At 47.4% G+C, this 21,160-nt stretch overlaps 1 protein-coding gene across 8 annotated transcripts in view; it reads left to right on the forward strand.

Annotated features, from left to right (window-relative positions):
- The window catches only part of VAV2 (vav guanine nucleotide exchange factor 2), a 189,332-nt gene that overhangs the window by 127,737 nt on the left and 40,435 nt on the right, over positions 1-21,160 (forward strand). For all 8 annotated transcript variants that reach the window (XM_088453537.1, XM_088453541.1, XM_088453544.1 and 5 more), the window contains exon 4: positions 12,549-12,617. In XM_088453537.1, coding sequence (XP_088309663.1) covers positions 12,549-12,617 — 69 coding nt within the window. The remainder of the gene's footprint in view (positions 1-12,548; positions 12,618-21,160) is intronic.

Consider the following 21,160-nt stretch of genomic DNA (forward strand, 5'->3'; position numbering starts at 1 on the left):
GTGACCCATGTATGTGACCCATGTATGTGACCCATGTATGTGACCCATGTATGTGACCCATGTATGTGACCCATGTATGTGACCCATGTATGTGACCCATGTATGTGACCCATGTATGTGACCCATGTATGTGACCCATGTATGTGACCCATGTATGTGACCCATGTACGTGACCCATGTACGTGACCCATGTACGTGACCCATGTATGTGTAAGGAGATTGTAACAAGACCTTTGTAGTTTGTCTCCTAGTATTTATGGTGTAAATTGCTTACAATATAACAGTAAACGGCCTGGTCAGCATTAATGAGGGCAGATGATTGGTCAGTGGCTGCTTATCTCGTGTTTGTGTCCGATCACTGGAACCAGTCTCTCCTGTATACATGTAACGCTGGTAATGGAGGTATTGGGTGACCTGACCTTAGCCGGCATTGGTTGGCTGATGTCCAGCACATGGATTCTGGCAGCTGCCTCTGAGGATAATGCACTCTGTGTGACTGTCAGCCCTGCGGCCCATTAGGCGCCACGGTCATACAGAGGTCGTGTATTCATCTCTGCCCAGTTTATGACTCCGGATATTGGCATCCTGTCCCTCTGCCACACAGGTGGGGGTCTCTTACGGCTCCGGTGTATTACGTGGTATCGGACATCTCTAGTTGTGTAAGGTATTACTGAGAGGCCTAGAGTGGCAGAGAGCAGCACATTATGTAGCACTATAGAGCAGTATACAGTGGATCTGGGCAGCACATTCTGTAGTATGCAGGGCAGTATAGCATGGCACTGGGCATAACAGTATATTGTATAGGGCAGCAGAGAGTGGGGTCTAGGCAATATAATATGGTATAGAGGGCAGCAGAGAGTGCGTCTGGGCAAGACATTATTAATATATATGGTATAGAGGGGCAGTAGATACTGCCACTGGTCACCACATTACATGGTATAGAGGGGCAGTAGTTATTCCCACTGGTGACCACATTACATGGTATAGAGGGGTAGTAGTGGCTGCCACTGGTCACCACATTACATGGTATAGAGGGGCAATAGTGGCTGCCACTGGTCACCACATTACATGGTATAGAGGGGCAGTAGAGGCTGCCACTGGTCACCACATTACATGGTATAGAGGGGCAGTAGAGGCTGCCACTGGTCACCACATTACATGGTATAGAGGGGCAGTAGATGCTGCCACTGATCACCACATTACATGGTATAGAGGGGCAGTAGATACTGCCACTGGTCACCACATTACATGGTATAGAGGGGCAGTAGTGATTGCCACTGGTCACCACATTACATGGTATAGAGGGGCAGTAGTGACTGCCACTGGTCACCACATTACATGGTATAGAGGGGCAGTAGATACTGCCACTGGTCACCACATTACATGGTATAGAGGGGCAGTAGAGGCTACCACTGGTCACCACATTACATGGTATAGAGGGGCAGTAGTGGCTGCCACTGGTCACCACATTACATGGTATAGAGGGGCAGTAGAGGCTGCCACTGGTCACCACATTACATGGTATAGAGGGGCAGTAGAGGCTGCCACTGGTCACCACATTACATGGTATAGAGGGGCAGTAGATGCTGCCACTGATCACCACATTACATGGTATAGAGGGGCAGTAGATACTGCCACTGGTCACCACATTACATGGTATAGAGGGGCAGTAGTGATTGCCACTGGTCACCACATTACATGGTATAGAGGGGCAGTAGTGACTGCCACTGGTCACCACATTACATGGTATAGAGGGGCAGTAGATGCTGCCACTGGTCACCACATTACATGGTATAGAGGGGCAGTAGATGCTGCCACTGATCACCACATTACATGGTATAGAGGGGCAGTAGATACTGCCACTGGTCACCACATTACATGGTATAGAGGGGCAGTAGTGATTGCCACTGGTCACCACATTACATGGTATAGAGGGGCAGTAGAGGCTACCACTGGTCACCACATTACATAGTATAGAGGGGCAGTAGATACTGCCACTGGTCACCACATCACATGGTATAGAGGAGCAGTAGAGGCTGCCACTGGTCACCACATTACATGGTATAGAGGGGCAGTAGATGCTGCCACTGATCACCACATTACATGGTATAGAGGGGCAGTAGATACTGCCACTGGTCACCACATTACATGGTATAGAGGGGCAGTAGTGATTGCCACTGGTCACCACATTACATGGTATAGAGGGGCAGTAGAGGCTACCACTGGTCACCACATTACATAGTATAGAGGGGCAGTAGTGACTGCCACTGGTCACCACATTACATGGTATAGAGGGGCAGTAGATGCTGCCACTGGTCACCACATTACATGGTATAGAGGGGCAGTAGATGCTGCCACTGATCACCACATTACATGGTATAGAGGGGCAGTAGATACTGCCACTGGTCACCACATTACATGGTATAGAGGGGCAGTAGAGGCTACCACTGGTCTCCACATTACATAGTATAGAGGGGCAGTAGATACTGCCACTGGTCACCACATCACATGGTATAGAGGGGCAGTAGAGGCTGCCACTGGTCACCACATTACATGGTATAGAGGGGCAGTAGATGCTGCCACTGATCACCACATTACATGGTATAGAGGGGCAGTAGATACTGCCACTGGTCACCACATTACATAGTATAGAGGGGCAGTAGTGATTGCCACTGGTCACCACATTACATGGTATAGAGGGGCAGTAGAGGCTACCACTGGTCACCACATTACATAGTATAGAGGGGCAGTAGATACTGCCACTGGTCACCACATTACATGGTATAGAGGGGCAGTAGATACTGCCACAGGTCACCACATTACATGGTATAGAGGGGCAGTAGTGACTGCCACTGGTCACCACATTACATGGTATAGAGGGGCAGTAGTGACTGCCACTGGTGACCGCATTAATGGTATAGTGGGGCGGTAGAGCTTGGTCTTAGTAAAGGGACAAGAGACCAGGGAGCAGAGCATTAGCAGGGCCATACTTGATAAGCCTGGGCTGGCATGATTGGGGCCCTGGCAAAACCCTCTCTCCTAGTTTTTTTTTTTTTCTTTTTGTCACTTGTTTGTTGTTCAAATAATGAAAAATGAAATCTTTCCACAGTGATACCATAGGGAGAGAGCCTCCCCCGGCGTGGCTGATATGGCATGGTGACACCATAGGGAGAGACCCCCGGCGTGGCTGATATGGCACAGTGACACCATAGGGAGAGACCCCCGGCGTGGCTGATATGGCACAGTGACACCATAGGGAGAGACCCCCAGTGTGGCTGATATGGCACAGTGACACCATAGGGAGAGACCCCCGGCGTGGCTGATATGGCACAGTGACACCATAGGGAGAGTCCCCCGGCGTGGCTGATATGGTACAGTGACACCATAGGGAGAGCCCCCCGGCGTGGCTGACACCATAGGGAGAGCCCCCCGGTGTGGCTGATATGGCACAGTGACACCATAGGGAGAGCCCCCCGGCGTGGCTGACACCATTGGGAGAGCCCACCTGTGTGGCTGATATGGCACAGTGACACCATAGGGAGAGCCCCCCGGCGTGGCTGACACCATAGGGAGAGCCCCCCGGTGTGGCTGATATGGCACAGTGACACCATAGGGAGAGCTCCCCGGCGTGGCTCGGTCTCCCCTTGCATCTGGAGTATGAAGGGGTATTACTGTGTAACTGCCCATCATGTATTGATTCTAAATAAGAGTTTTATATAACACTTTCAAAATGAGTGAAGCTGCGCAGTTGGGCTGTATTGTGTACATATGGGCAGACAGAGGGTTTTGGTGAGAGCATTCGGAGTCCGCCTTTGCCAAAACACACTTAGCCCTTTCTCTAAAGAGCAGCCGATTGGGAGCTGCGGGGTAATTGTTGGTCTATGGAGCTCTGCATTACAAAACCATTAAAGTAAGTTGGTTGCTGATGTCTGCGAGCTGATCCCACCACCTGGAGGTAACATAACCGGCCCTGTGCCTCACTGGCCTCCCTTCCTCTGAGTATGATTCTGCTCAGGGTGGTGAGCCAGACTGCCTCGGCCCAGGCTCTCCGCTGGATCGCATAGGGCACCTATCCGTGACCTGGCCAATGACCGCCACATGCCCGGGTCACCGGTGATTCCATTGATATCTTATCATTAAGCTTTGCTTGCCTTCAGGAAAGTGCATTGATCAGCAGTTTTATTTGAAAACAAGTGAATTGGCAGACCAACCCTGCGTGCCTGTGACTACCATATGCCCTGGCACACCATAACTGGCACATCGGGCAAGTGGGAAGGTCTGATTGTGGAGAAACCATCTGCTTCCGAGTTTGTTACCTCTTGGTTTGAAGGATCTAAGTTTGCAGACAGGGCCTTCTGCCTTATTGTCCGGGATCCTTTGTTTGTGCCCATTGCAGGCTTCATGCGGTGCCCAGCCTGGTGAATGCAGTATTTCCCTGCTGCAGAGATCCACAGTCGTCTGTTGTCAGCTACAGGGAATTTCTTTTTATTATTTTATTTGTGTTTTACTGTCTGGTGCTGCAGACTATTCCAGCTGTAATGTGTACTGCAGAGTATTCCAGCTGTAATGTGTACTGCAGAGCCTGTCTTCCCAAACCTGCTACATCACAGACCATGCTACCTCTGGCTTCTCGTCTACAGTACGCCCTGCAGCCATGCTGAGCTTTGTAGTTCCACAGCAGCTGGCAATGCACAGGTGGCCTTCCTCCTCCACGGGCACCAGTCTGCCATCGCTGCTAATGGGTCACCGGAAAACCCTTTCTGGACTTTCAGGAGCTAATTTAGTTTTGTTACCCGTCAAGCAAAAATCCGGATCTGGATAATATGGCTGAGATGTTAGTTTGCCAAAAATAAGCAGCCGGAAAGACTACACATTGGCCCGTGGATGGGACCCGATAAATAAACCATCTGCCAGACCCCAGATCTGCTCCTGAGCATGTGAAATATTGATGTAACATGAGGCTGGATGTTCATATGCTCATTACTGGCCGACTGAATAAATGATTTGAGACCGTAAGATTCCCACTATTGATACCTTATTCTCCCATAATGTTCATTGTATAATCAGGGAAGAATAATGTGTAAGATTCCAATGTTGGTACTCCCTGGTGAGATGGCATCTTATATATATATATATATATATATATATATATATATATATATATATATATATATATATATATATATATATATATATTGGGACACAGTTTAGTTCTCTCTCTCTCTGCAGGCTCTGACCACAGGCAGGGAATTTAAGGTCACCTCCCACATGTCTGCTGCTCAGGACCTGGCCACACCCCTAATGACATGACACCCCGCCCCCTGCGCTGTCACATCTCTCTCTTGCCATTTAGCCACTCTCCAATTGTGAGGGGACAGTCACAGCGCAATTAGGCTGACCAGGGAGCACAGTGAGGAGACAAAGGCATTATGGGAGGGAGAAATGAAATGTGAAGCTCTGCGTGCAAACTTCTCATCACCAGCATAAAAGCTCGACACTTTTAATCATTCATCCCTTAATAATTATATTCCAGATTAAAGAGTCCCTTTCATATGCAGTAGATAGTAACGGCTGTGGTTGGGGGTCGGCCAGTATTGTCATGTCTTTGCCGTCATCTCCCGCCATTGATGCCCCAGAGTTACTCCAAACAGCTGCTCAGACTCGGGGGCGGCCTCAATTATCAATGAGGGATATTCTTGTTATCACTTGTTGTTAATCTTAAATGGTGTTCCAGCCAATCAGCTCCTGTCATTTTTCAAAACACGACAGACAGCGAGGAGCTGATTGGTTGGAGCACCAGTCAATGATAAATGAGCCCAAAGGATCAGGGTCTTGTGGTCTAGGTTGGCGGCGCTTACCTGTGCTGTAAATTGTGACCGCGACCCTGTCTCCTGCCTCAGTGTGGCCAGTGACTGTTGGTCTTATTTTTATTTCTGTGTAAATCCTATTTGTTATTTTACAGTATGGTCTTTTATCATTTACAAGGTTTATCTCCTCTGTTCTGCATTAAGTCACTTCACTGAAGTGCCAAAAGTAATGGGCTGGAGGCCTAGTATCGTGTAGGACCCCCTCTAGCACGGTGAAGAGCAGCAACTCAACATGGTATCGATTCCATAAGTGTACAGAAGACCTCTGGAGAGATAGTGACCCATGCCGCCTTGATGGAATCCCCACCAGCTTGCACGGTACCTTGTTGGCAACTGGCATTCATGGTCTCATGGGGTCTGTGCCACACCTGAACCCTACAATCAGCCTGAAACAGCTAGAACCCTGACTTATTGGACCATGCCACATGTTGCCAGTCATCACAAGCCCAGGTGAGGCGCTGAGTCTGGCCTCGTAGTGGTAATAGGGGCTCTCTAGTGCGTCTTCTGCTCCCATATCCCATGGAAGCTAAAGAACGCTGCACAGACCTGCTGTATATACGTCTGGTGCCTCCTCAAATGAATGTGGATGTGATTTGAGATAGTGTTGCTTGTCTGTTACCACAGACCATTCCGGCCAGACGCCGCTGGTCACGATCTCGGCCACTGTGTTGTTCCGTGGCAGGTGGTAAAGCCTTCCATGAGTTATTCCCAGTACACACGTGACACCGTAGATCGAGGAATGTTGAATGTCTGCACAACTTCGGAGATAGAATAACCCATCCATCTGGCACCCACTATCATGCCCCGTTTGAACGCTGATAATTCACGTCGCCTTGCCAGGAGCAGCCGAGCCGGTGTTCACACTGACTCATGTGATAGAAGCGCTGGTAAAGTGGTTAATGGCAGATATGTTTGTCTGAGGCTTTTGGCCTATGTGTTTTAAACCCCAAGGAAAAGTCTGTTCTGCTAAACAGATTAGAGTGTCGGCTTTTGGTAAAAGCCGTATAATGGGTCCTGGGGGTGTGGATGTGAGAGTGAAGGGTGGGCTCCATCCACAAGGCCGGTTCGGCTTTTCCGGCTTTCAGCCTGAGAGCAGGCTGATTAGTAACTGCAGCTGGTGGAGGCTCATATAAGCTGTGTGAGGGTTTGGTTCAGGGTGTCATTACCTGGGGAGAGCAGGCAGTCAGGCTTGTTCAGAGACACTGTGATGTACTACTTTTAAGTACTCTGCATATGCCTATGTTTGTGGTAAGGGCAATAGGCCCTACCATTTTGAGAGAGGGAATCTGTTGTTTAGTTAGTGCCCAGACAGGCTAGGACTTTGTTTTTATGATTTCTGGTTTTATACTGCACAATAAAAACTAACTGCGGCTAACTTGCACGAAAAACCCTGGACTGCTGTGCTGTTTCCTGGCTGCTGTGTGTTTGGAGGTGTCCTTCTACATCAAGAGGGGGACCTCCTAGCCCAATCCTATTACACAGATTACAACTGATGCATGTCTGGGCATTTCCAAGACATCACAGTACGGTGACACCACCTACCATCACCTTTCCAGACTGCTATCCCATGACTTTTGGCACCTCAGTGTGTTTGATTGGCGAGCTGTGAAATTGGTAATAAACCTCATTATTAGTGGCCTGAGATCTCGGTGGAGCGCCATGCACTAAAGCAGACGTGGTAGATTTATAGCATAGCATTTTCTTTAGCGTGGTGCGTGGGGGACACTCAGTTGCCCTTTTACCTCTGACTTTTATAGGCTCTAACTTGGGATCTTCAAGCTCCCTTTCCCCGAAGTTATTTTTCCAGCATTGCTCTCTCTTTCCAGTGACTGGAACAATAAACATCCTTTGTGTCCGCAGGTTTCTCTTGCCGGGCACGGCCAGACTGTCCTCCTGGTACTGTTTTGTGTCTTGCTGTATTCGTGCCATAGAGATGTTATTTTCGTTGTCTCCCCCTTTAGTGAACTGGTCAGTTTTGTGTTCCCTTATATCGTCCCAGCCAATGGAATGGCTGCAGGGAGCGCCAGATTGCAGTTAGTGTATGAGATGCACCTTTATGCATGCGTTTCCAGGTCTGGGGGAGGGCGCAAGTTGTCAGCTTAATCCATAACCGTTCTAGCCCAGGGGTATTTAACATGCGGCCCTCCAGCTGATGTTGAACTATACATCCCAGTATGCCCTGACACAATTTAAGCATGCCCTAATAGCAAAACTCTGGCAGGGCATGCTGGGATGTGTAGTTCCACAGCAGCTGAGGGCTTCATGTTGAATAGCCCTGTTCTTTTCAACGTTACAAATAACTGAATAACACATCTCTGAAGCATGGGAGTACTTTCCTTTTAATTGAGCGAATCTGATGTTGTTTATGGTGTTTAACGCAATCAATGTCTTGTTGAAGTCACTTTGTAGGCTTTCCTGTGATTGGTCAATATATGATGCAATCTAGAAGATGAACGGTGCTTTGGAATCGTGTGTACAGATGAAATAAAACCGCGTTGGTTCTCCTATGTCCATATGAATGTATAAGAGAAAGTACACAAGCTGGTTATTTATTCCCTTCCTAGAAGACCCTCCGCCGTGGTGCATTATAGAATAGTGGCTGTTGTGAATCATTGGTGCAAACAGGGCTTTGCTTTGGACTTGATAGCTTGCAACGGAAGATAAAAATGTATTTTTCCACCTCCCAGAGGACCCTCAAACCCATCCTTTAGTTAAGTGCCCTGGAAAGGCCTTTCTCCAGCCTGTGCATTCTAGCGCAGGAAGGGAAACTTCAGACAATTCCCCGAGTGATTATCTCATCGCAAATAGAGATGGCCGGTGTCTGGAACAGGGAGGTTATGGGTCAAGGACGATGCAAAAAACAGAGAAATGGGTTTTCTAGGACCACTTCTAACTTGTTCAGTCGTGCGGTAAGGGCGGTGTCATCGGTTTAACCATGTTAATAACAAATCAAGTTATACGGAACATAGATTGGGCCCGTAGCATATCAGAGATGGGGGTCTATTTACTAAGCTGTGTTAGGAGATAAGGTGCCAGCCAATCAGCTCCCACCTGTTATTTTTCAAACACAGCCTGTGAGATGACAGTTGGGAGCTGATTGGCTGGTACCTTATCACATTTCACTTTGTCTCCTAACACTGCTTAGTAAATAGACCCCTTAATCACTGATCAGTCCTGGCTGAGCCTCCCTGGTTCTGCGCCGGTACCAGCACGACGCGTCACACTGTAGCATAACACAGCAGACACATTACGTATTTGGTGTCTGTGAGAATGTTTTTTTTTTTTTTTTGTTTGAACTCATTCCTTCAGAGTTGTGTCACTCCGCTCTAACAGCGTGGAACTAATCTATCTGGGAACTATACTGTGTGTTTGTTTGTTTTTTTACTCTCAGTGGAAATCTCATTGTCCTGGAATTAGGGTTGTTTGCTAATATTAACTTTGAGAGAAAACGCTACTGAAAGTCCATCAGATGCAGTCTAGTGCATTGTCCCGCACCGTCTCATTGCAGCGCAAACGCAGATGGAGAGCAGCTCCGCCCAGACGAGCAGCGTTTCCAGATTGTCTGCTTCCCGCAGAGGGATGGAAACGGTGGCTTGCTGGCCGGGGTGGACCTACAGTGAGACGAGCTGGCGTATGGAGCACGCTGTATTGGACAGAAAAATTCATCGAACCAACAAAAATAAACAAAAAAAAATTGTTGATGCAGATGTCTGAACTAGGCGTATGTACAGGTATTGGCCAAAAAAATAGGAAACCCACTAGAAAGTCAAATGACATTTAGGGTCACAGTAGTGGAACCCTTTGTCTTGGGCGGTGTTCCAGAATATCCTGTTAATGCTCCATTGGGTACAGATCTGTGACTGAGACGGGCCATGACCTATGGATTACGCCATCGCACCATTGGGTAACTATGTGTGCTCTGAGGTTGGGGCTGTTGCCACCCTGGGAGACCCCCCCTCCTGTCAGGAACGAAATGGTAACTCCATGGGGTGAGGATGATCCCTCAGTGCTATTGGGTAGCGGTTAACATTTACCTTGAATTTTAGCAGCATGACTGTATCAAAACTTAGCCAGGAGATTGTGCCCCACCGCATTCTGGAACCACCAGAACCCTTCAGTGCTAGGAACAAACCACCAGGACCCTTCAGTGCTAGGAACAAACCTCCTCAGGGATGGGGAATGTGGCGCACATGCAATAGTCCGTTTTCCATCTGTCATGGCCTTCCTCCACTCCCTAGGCCCTAGGCTCTCTGCACCACTGAACCCGCATACCTAGATTGCCGGGTGTGATGACAACCCAGGAGATACTGCTCTGTGGAGAAGATGTTGCATCAGTTTTTATTAAACATTTTGCTTGACTATTGTCCCTTGCACTTGGAATTAATGCACATATACTGACGTATGTGTTTCTGCCCACCGCTGGTGATGAGTTCCAAGCTGGCATCACCTTAGACACCACCTGCTTATGGAACACTTAGTAATTTGAGCTGTCTTGGAGACTCAGGCCCCCATTTATCAACTAAGGCAAATACCAGAGTAATTTTTCGCTTAGTATCACTGATACAAACGACAAAGCCACTGGTACCAATACTTACCCCTCCAGCCAAGTCCTCCTCCTTGGCGAGGTCCTCCGCTGTGCGTTACACTTTCGCAGCCTATTGCTGCCAGTGACTGGGCTCTGGTGGAACGCGCATGCGCGATGGTCCGTCTGCGCATGGCTCTCACGAAAAAATCTATGAAAAGTGTCATTTTTTTTCGGCCCCTTATTGGTCAAAACACATAAGACCGTGAACTTATCACGGATCCTACAGTATATGTTTTCGCCCGAAATATCCTTTTATTTCGGATGAAATAATAGGATAGGGAGAAATAAAACGTGTGTGAAAAACGGGGACAATTGTCGAAAAATCCCCGTTTTTCGCAGTTCGCCACTAATTCGATACCCGCCTAAGGCTCAACCCAAAAGTTCCCCAACAATCGCCCCTCATTCAATCTCTCCTTAATGCTGAAATACCCGTAGCCGCATTAACACTATCCCGGGGACTCCCACTCTAAGCTGAGGTGAGCCGTTGTGCTGTGTACTGTTGTGCTGTGTACTGTTGTGCTGTGTACTGTTGTGCTGTGTACTGTTGTGCTGTGTAGTGCTGTGCTGTGTAGTGCTGTGCTGTGTAGTGCTGTGCTGTGTAGTGCTGTGTAGTGTCGTGCTTTGTAGTGTTGTGCTGTGTACTGCTGTGCTGTGTACTGTTGTGCTGTGTACTGTTGTGCTGTGTAGTGCTGTGCTGTGTAGTGTTGTGTAGTGTTGTGCTGTGTAGTGTTGTGCTGTGTAGTGTTGTGCTGTGTAGTGTTGTGCTTTGTAGTGTTGTGCTGTGTACTGTTGTGCTGTGTAGTGTTGTGCTGTGTAGTGTTGTGCTGTGTAGTGTTGTGCTTTGTAGTGTTGTGCTGTGTACTGTTGTGCTGTGTAGTGTTGTGCTGTGTAGTGTTGTGCTGTGTAGTGTTGTGCTTTGTAGTGTTGTGCTGTGTACTGTTGTGCTGTGTACTGTTGTGCTGTGTAGTGTTGTGCTGTGTAGTGTTGTGCTTTGTAGTGTTGTGCTGTGTACTGTTGTGCTTTGTACTGTTGTTCTACCCAGAAGGAGGTGCAGACACATTACCTTTCCTAGAGATTCTGTCTGCTAAGATAAGGAGGTGTGGCGTGAAAGCGGAGCTTGATTGGTTGTCTCCTGTCCAATGATGCAGCATATCCACAATTATTTTTTTGTAGCCATTTTTTCCTACTAAATCCGCCTTGATTAAAATTATCTTTACATCAATAAAAGCGACTTTCTGTTGCACCAGTCCCACCGTAATGGTGCTATGGGCAGGAAAATAAATGTGAAAATACAATTGTTGCATCTTTATATAGAGGCATTTGTGTGGGAGACGCACACAGTAAACTGTGGTCTGATAATAAAGTAGCCATTCAGTCTGCAGTCTATATAAGTCTTATATAGGAGAGATAAAGAATAGTGGGGGCTTTAAATCTGGCTGTTTAACTGCTGCTTATAATAAGTGCAGTCACAAAACTTACAGAAAAGTTTATGGGGGAGATGTACTAAGTGATAAAGTACCAACCAATCGGCTCCTAACTGCCATTTTTCAAACACAGCCTGTAAAGTGACAGGAGCTGATTGATTGGTACTTTATATCTATCCACGGCTTAGTGCATCTCCCCCTATGTACAGAGATTTAGATTAATATTGACATTGGATAACTCGTACGACCAGCCTTAAAGAGAAATGGGATTAGTGTGCTCTTAATCCAGACCGAAACTAATTTGTTGTGCAGTTGGGTCAACTGAAACGCAACCTAAAGCACAAGTTCTTCTAATAATAATCACAGAAATATATTTGATAGATTCCAGAGCGTATCAGGCCTGTAGATATGTGTGTGATTGTCCTGACGGTGGGGGAGGTGTCTTTTTTCCCTATGCACACCAGACTTCCTGTCTAATGATGGACACAAATATCTTGCACGCTGTTCTATAGCTAATGTAAGAAGCATGAAGTTATGGAGCTCAGGTTATGGAAACTTTTTTTTTTATCTATAAATCTGTGGTTGTTACAAGATGTCCTATTAGTTCACTTTTGATGTTAGGCCCTCCTGTCTAATCAAACCGTTAGTAAGTTACCTGCTTGTCTCTTGCAGACCCTTCCCCTCTGAGGATACCGCAGAGAATGACGATGATGTCTACAGGAGCCTGGAGGAGCTGGCCGAGTGAGTTTTATGGATTACCTGTAAATGTAAAATAAAGGACGAAACCGCTGAATATGTGGGCAGAAAACACCTTATTCTCATGAGAAATGCGTTTGTGTCCATGTTAGGAAACATTATTTGTTGCTGCAGTACAAGCCTATCACACAGCGTTTACACTGAGGTCCCTTTTCATGTGAGCTAACGATCAAAATCGGAAGGGAAGTGCGACACATAAGGGGGGTGTGTGAGAAGACCGGAAAGGCGTGATGGGAGAATGCCCATCCGGCACGGAGTCTGCTCTCAGACTGGAGAAAATCCTCATAACGGGGGAGCAGATATTGTTGGGCCGATGGAGGGTTGGGCAGGACGCGTAGCTGACACACGTATACGCAATCGTGCACGTTTTGAATGTAGGAAACCTTACGGTGATGACTTGCAGTAATCCAGCCACGTCTGCTGCAAATGCGCGGAAATGCGCTATTTTTCTGCGCACCTGTTCAATTCCAGAACAGGCGAAAACGGCAAGCAGCAAATGCAGAACAGGCGGAAAGTACTGTCAGACTTGGGGAAATCAGCCTTACCCCCCCAAAAAAGATGCACTAACATTGGGGATCAATGTATAAGTGTTCCCATAGCCCTAATAAAACTGTTTGGGTACAGAAGTTGTTTAAAATCCTTATGATTAGCCTCCCTTCAAAATTGGTGAAGAAATTGCATTAAGCAGTATATTCTGGTGATAAAATAAGTAATCCCATTAAATTTGATGTGCTTGAAAATGGCTGCTAGCATATTTTAATGTCTCTAAAGTGAAGTTTTAGAAAAGTTAAATTCCTCCGTCATACAAGCACCTGCAATCCCAAAAACACTTGGCCCCCTTCTTAGAGCACCCCCAGAAGCTTATTTCGCTACTTTTTGAAGTTGTCCCCCCACCTTTGTCATTTTCTACCCCAATTTCAAAGGTGTTTTTTGGGGGGATCCTGGAATTTTTGTATTCTTCTTTTTTTCTTAGGGTGAGTTGTCCTTTATTTTTTTTTGTGGGGGGGTGGTACTAAGGGTTCTGTGTTGTTTCCCAACATCTGCACCCCAAAATATAGATTTTACACTTTTTTTTTTTCACCTGCTATTCTGTGGAGAAAAGAAACGGAATGGAGTTGAGTGCAGAGTAGTAAAAAAAACCCCGCAAAATTATCGCAAAAAATCAAGCGAAAACGGCTTTTCGCTTCTAATTGAATACGGCCCCTGGTGTTATTTCCGTCATAATTATCAGTGCGCACTTTCACCGGTCCTGTCCTTGATTGTAAAAGATGTCTCTGAAATCAGATGGTTCCTGCAACTCGCAGGTTCCTACTATCCCCAGCCAGACCAGACTGCAGATAGTGGGGGGAGTTGTCCTATGTACAGCACAATCTGACCTTCTTGCTTAGATACAGATAAATAACTTTGGACGCTGTAGAAGCCGCCTGGGAGCAATGTTTGGGGCGGTCTGATAGCTAAAACCATAAAAGTGAATTATGAAGCTGCCAAAATCCCCAGTTTCTGTGTTTATTTCTTTGTGCGGTGAGTTGTGGGAGTCTTGCTGTGTGTGGCTTCGGGGAGGGGTCTTCGCATCAAACCTTATTACTGGGGAAGTTTGGAAGCTCAGCCAAGACCTTATCCAGCCCCTAATATGTTCTGTGTTTTCTCCAGTCATCCATGAAGGCCAGCTCTCCCCTCCATCCTCCAAGTATCCCATGAAGGAGCAATAGGCTGTTACTGTATGTGGGGAGGTGGGATATAGACGCTACCAAGTCATCATCTGGCTCATGTAACTTCCCTCCTGTTCTGTACATAAATCCAGTCGCTCCTCTGTAGTGCATCCTCCCCGGCTCCACTAATCCCACCATCTCCCAGGGCTATCATTAATCATACTAGGGAAGCTTGTAAGTGTGTTGGGAGGAAAAGCTATTTGTATCTTCAGTGTGCACTGGTGTCCTAATTATCTCCTAGTTATGACCGCGTGTTATTAGGGAGGGCCGTATTCTGGTCATCTTGGTCATTAAGCAGAGAGGCATTTTTCTGTGTCTCTACATAATGATGGGTCTCGCATTCAGTCCATGTACTGTCCCAGCTGATGAGGTCTGCTCAGTATTCCGGGGGGCGAGGACTATGACCGGCAATAATCCATCTATCCTGTGCCGGTATCGCATTCAGTCCATGTACACCGGACCAGCTGATGGGGCCTCTCATTATTCCGGGGGCCGAGGACCATGACCGGCAATAATCCATCTATCCTGTGCCGGTATTACATTCAGTCCATGTACCGGACCAGCTGATGAGGTCCTGTCATTATTTGGGGATGAGGACTATGACCGGCGATAATTCATCTATCCTGTGCTGGTATTACGTTCAGTCCATTTACCGTCCCAGCTGATGAGGTCCTCTCATTAGTCGGGGAAGAGGACTATAACCAGCGATAATCCATCTATCCTGTGCCGGTATCGCATTCAGTCTATGTACTGTCCCAGCTGATGGGTCCTCTCATTATTCGGGGATGAGGACTATGACCAGCGATAATCCATCTATCCTATGCTGGTATCACATTCAGTCCATGTACCGTCCCAGCTGATGGGTCCTCTCATTATTCGGGGATGAGGACTATAACCAGCGATAATCCAGCTATCCTGTGCCGGTATTACATTCAGTCCATGTACCGTCCCAGCTGATGGGGCCTCTCATTATTCCGGGAGACGAGGACTATGACCGGCAATAATCATCTATCCTGTGCCGGTATTACATTCAGTCCATGTACCGTCCCAGCTGATGGGGCCTCTCATTATTCCGGGAGAAGAGGACTATGACCGGCAATAATCATCTATCCTGTGCCGGTATTACGTTCAGTCCATGTACCGTCCCAGCTGATGAGGTCCTCTCATTATTTGGGGATGAGGACTATGACCGGCGATAATTCATCTATCCTGTGCCGGTATTACATTCAGTCCATGTACTGCCCTCGCTGATGAGGTTTTCTCATTATTCTGGGTGGCAAGGACTATAATCAGCGATAATCCATCTATCCTGTGCCAGTTTCACATTCAGTCTATGTACCGTCCCAGCTGATGAGGTCTGCTCACTATTCCGGGGGCCAAGGACTATGACCGGCTATAATCCAGTATCACATTGTCCATGTATTGTCCTGCTAATGAGGTCCGCTCATTATTCCGGGGGCGAGGACTATGACTGGCTATAATCCATCTATCCTGTGCCGGTATCACATTCAGTCCATGTACCGTCCCAGCTGATGAGGTCCGCTCATTATTCGGGGATGAGGACTATAACCAGCGATAATCCATCTATCCTGTGCCGGTATCGCATTCAGTCCATGTACTGTCCCAGCTGATGAGGTCCTCTCATTATTCGGGGATGACGACTATAACCAGCGATAATCCATCTATCCTGTGCTGGTATCACATTCAGTCCATGTACCGTCCCAGCTGATGAGGTCCGCTCATTATTCGGGGATGAGGACTATGACCGGCGATAATCCATCTATCCTATGCTGGTATCACATTCAGTCCATGTACCGTCCCAGCTGATGAGGTCCGCTCATTATTCGGGGATGAGGACTATAACCAGTGATAATCCATCTATCCTGTGCCGGTATCACATTCAGTCCATGTACCGTCCCAGCTGATGAGGTCCGCTCATTATTCGGGGATGAGGACTATAACCAGTGATAATCCATCTATCCTGTGCCGGTATCACAAGCAGCTGGGCCCGCTTCCAGCATTACCTTATTGGGACCTCCTATGCACCTAAGCCGCTACACAGTCCTTCCCTTGTGTACATCCATGCGTATGAAGGTGCAGGGTCTGTAGACGCCGTAATACCGCCCAGTGCATCTTTAGACACCACCATCGGTCACATCATCGAAACTTTCACCAGCCCCGTGACGAAGCAGTACAAACCATCCAGTCAGAGAGTGGAACCCATGACCTCTGCACAGTATAGGCAGCCATTTTGTGGGCTAAACCCACTGTCAGCCTCTCTGATCAGATCTTGCCTGTAAATGGTTATGTACCAGACCAGCCCCCCATCGAGACAGTACAGCATTTGCTCCAATACCGGATCTCCAATATAAGTTTGACCCTATTACCTCGCAGACCAGACCCCTGACCTCTGCACGTGGGAGGCTGCTTCTCCTATCCCCTTATGATGTTTAACCTATTTGACACATTATTATTAGAGGATTTTATTTCTGTTTGCAAGATGGACGCCAATCTATGCCTTTTGCTTACATTGCTGATTATAATGGGAAACTTACAGTAGAGCCTGGTCCAAATCTCCCGACGCTTGTGGCCTTTCAGAGTCTTCATACGGAACTCAAATATTTATTCCACGCCTGTCTTTATAACATGTTTTACCCTCTGGGCAACAAGGCTCCGGCTTCCTGACTTGTTGCCTGAGGGTGAATGAGGCAGACGGCTAAACATTACAGCGTACGTGCGATGAGATTTTATGATGCTCGGATTGCCGCGTGGAAGGAACAGTCTTTTTAACGCTCTTTGGGCCTGATTCAGAACCGGACGCTATTTGCGCTCGCTCGTTCAGGAAAAAGGGGTGGCTATTCAAATGAACCGTTCGCTCTTTGCGGTCTGTTCACGCCTCTAGGTCTGAACGAGCGAACAAAACATGCGGTCGTTTTTTGGAAAACTACGCCCCCTGGCTGCTCGCATCCTACGTCATGTCCGCTATTTATTAGATTAATCGAGTACATCGACCAGCGTATGAACTGCTCGCTATTCTTGTGGTTGGTTTTTCCTACCGCAATCTTGCGAGCAGTACTGACTATAAAATAACCCAGTGACGTGGTCAATGACGCTGCTGTATTAATTGTGCACACCCATAAAACGCCCGTTTTGACCTTTAAGCACGCCTGCTTTCGGATCTCCACTCCCCGTTTTCAAGCACCTTCCCCCGTTACCACCCACATACGCCTCCTCCTGTCACTCAAAATAGCAGGCATTCGCTGTTTAGCGAACAAACGATTTTCGGCCGCACTGACTGGTTCGCGCATGCGTATTACGATCTGTACGCATGCGCAGTTGGGCAAACATCTCTCGGAACGAACGAGCGGCCGCTTACGGGCGGCTCTAAATCAGGCCCTTTGTGTCTGTAGACGTATTAAGCTTTGCACGCTGTATTTTCCTCCAGAGAGTTAAATAAACCGGCGACCTTTTGCGCGCAATTTGTACAAAACGTCACGTAACGTTCCAATGTTATATTTCATTGGAATGCGCATACGGGTGGCACCAGCTGTGGGGGCTGGTAATGAATTCACAGGCTGGGCACACACATCAGGCCCAAACAGCTGCAATGCCCAATAATCCACTGAAAAGGAGGAGCGTTATTGGCATGTCAGTAGATTACTCCCAGCCCTTGTGAGTTTGTCTTCTGAGCACATTAACCAGGAGTTTGGCCAAATTAGACCCGAATTCTGGCTGGCTTTGGACTTGGACTACTGCCTGGGCGTACACGTCATTAGTCCTCCTCAGAGCCTATTTCAAATTCTTTATCTTCTCTTCTAAAGCATAATAGTTCAACAGGGTTAAAAGATTGACAGGTAATTGGTCGACAGGGTTAATTGGCCGACATTCAAATGGTGGACGCATTTTTTGTGATTGTTAGGTTTGGGCTAAAATAACAAAACTCAGGTCCACATTCAGATGGTCTACACATAAGTCCCTGTTGACCAGCTACCTGTCGACCTTTTAACTGTCGACCTATCGACTGTCAACCTTCTGGTGTCGACCTATTGACTGTCCCCCCCCCCCCCCCACTCCTCTGGTCATCGCGGTAACGCTTCCAATCTTCATCCACCCCATCTCCTTCCCCTGGCACTCACTCCCATGCCAAGTCTACCAGTCTCGCCACCTTCAGACGGGCACACAAAACACTCCTTTTCCTAATAAGTTGAGCTTGATCATCAGCGAAAAACGGATTTTCCCCTCCGTTGACCTTTTTGTAATGTCGCAGCTGAACAAATGCGATTTTGCTACACTTTACGTTTCATTTCGCCAGTGTTCATGAACCTTTTACCGCCTTGATCTCCTCTAGAATAATCGGCACCTCCATGAATTGTTCTATTGGGAAAAAAGGAACATAAAAAATTCCATCATTTTGCTGGATGTTTTTTCCAAGGCAGTAGTAATGTTATTTAAAGCATTTTAACTGTGTCGACATAACTTTAAACATGAAGTTTTGAAATAACATTACTACCATGTCGGCATTCACCTGTTAATGTGACGCTGGCGACGTTTTGACTCTCGACAGCATAAGCGCTGACTATTTCGCTACCTCACCTTTTGGTGAATTTGAGGCAATTAGATAATATGTAATAGTTCTCCTCACAGTAACGACATCCGTTTCCTCCCTACGTCTTTCAAGGCCTTGGGTGAGGTTGCGGTGACTTCGCTGCTGGCTGCCTCCATTACTTTGTCCGGATGATTCTGTATGCTTGGCTATGGCATAGCTAGGCCCAGAATCCCCCGGGAATCGAGGTTGATGGATACTGTGGAACAATCTCCTCTGCCTGACATTAGAGAGCCAGATGGCAGCCCAAACAGAGCCACTTTCAATTAGAAACACAGTGAACTCAACAGATGGAGGAGACAGGGAAGAGGGGAGGGCGTTTGGGGGGTTTGACCACGTGTTACCATCATTCTGTGATTTACTGAATTTATCTGACTGACGTCGGAGGGGAAAACGGAGCGTGAACCTTCTGTGGTTGATGATGACGGGACAAGTCTGTCTCATTTATCTGTTTTATGTCTGTGCGGTTGTAGTCCGGAGGAATAGATGGGAATGGTTCTCCGGCTATAACTGGAGGACAATTCTCATTCAACCTATAGAAAGATAAAAACCTTCTCTTGCTGCTGTCAGACAACCGGTGGGCTGTGGGATGGTTGGCTGACAATGCTGTGGGGCTGAATCCATTTTCTGGTCAGTAGGAACGTGCAGGCTGTTTGTAATGATGGGACATCAAGATCTGCAGACAATGCGGGTCTTGAATACGCTCTCTCACACTATCAGACTCTCACCCGGCCTCCGTGCCCTCCAAAATCCCCTCTGTTGACACACACGTGTTCAGGTGTTCATGGCTAATTGTACCACGAACGTGTTCAGGGTCATCGAACTAGTGACATTCAAAACATTTTTGAGTTTGGGTTGAATTTTGTTTTAATACTTCTGTTCACTTGAAGCTAGTGATGTCACTGGCTTCTAGTGACTGGATAGGCTGCACTCTGATGTCACTGGCTTCTAGTGAATGGATAGGCTGCATTCACAGTGATGTCACTGGTTAGTGACTGGATAGGCTGCATTCTCAGTGATGTCACTGGCTCCTAGTGACTGGATAGGCTGCATTCTCAGTGATGTCACTGGCTCCTAGTGACTGAATAGGCTGCACTCTCAGTGATGTCATTGGTTCCTAGTGACTGGATAGGCTGCACTCTCAGTGATGTCACTGGCTCCTAGTGACTGGATAGGCTGCACTCTCAGTGATGTCACTGGCTCCTAGTGACTGTATAGGCTGCACTCTCAGTGATGTCACTGGCTCCTAGTGACTGGATAGGCTGCACTCTCAGTGATGTCACTGGTTCCTAGTGACTGGATAGGCTGCACTCTCAGTGATGTCACTGGTTCCTAGTGACTGGATAGGCTGCATTCTCAGTGATGTCACTGGCTCCTAGTGACTGGATAGGCTGCACTCTCAGTGATGTCATTGGTTCCTAGTGACTGGATAGGCTGCACTCTCAGTGATGTCACTGGCTCCTAGTGACTGGATAGGCTGCACTCTCAGTGATGTCACTGGCTCCTAGTGACTGGATAGGCTGCAGTCTCAGTGATGTCACTGGTTCCTAGTGACTGGATAGGCTGCAGTCTCAGTGATGTCACTGGCTACTAGTGAAGGAATAGTTTCTTGTAAATTCCAGTTCAGCCCACAAAATGGTCACCTGCGTACTTGTACTCCTTTGCGCCAGGACATGGCTGTATATTACCCATTAGTCTAGGTATCCCCAATTAAGAAGAAAGGGGTGATACACAGATGGCCCCGCAGTTATACTTTCTAAATGAACTTCAATTTGTTTAGATGACCGGAGCGCTTTAAAATGAATTTATTTTCTTTTTGTTCTGTATCATTTTTATCACCGGCCATGTTTGACATAGACGCATGGAAATGGCAGAGAGACACAAATGCCATATGGGAAGGCCTTTCCTCTCCAGCTAATGTAAAAGCAGATTGGGAACAACGCGCCTTAGTGACTCGGGAACAGAATGTGACTTGCGAGCCGCACACGGTGACCTTGATCTTTGTATGCGGCCGTCTGTGTGAAATCACTGTGTCTGTTCTGTGTTGGAGAACTCTGGGCAATGCTGTTTTTTTTTTTATTATTATTATTTAAATTCTTCTGTGAATGTAATAATCATTCTGCACGGGCGGCCCTGGGCACACGCCCTCGGCCATTACAGCACAAGCCGGTCTGTCACCTGCGATCTTTCACCGGCTGCTTTGCTCTAAAGGAAAG

The sequence above is a fragment of the Taudactylus pleione genome, unplaced genomic scaffold (genome assembly GCF_031769625.1).
Source record: "Taudactylus pleione unplaced genomic scaffold, aTauple2 ptg000583l, whole genome shotgun sequence".
Lineage (NCBI taxonomy): Eukaryota > Metazoa > Chordata > Amphibia > Anura > Myobatrachidae > Taudactylus > Taudactylus pleione.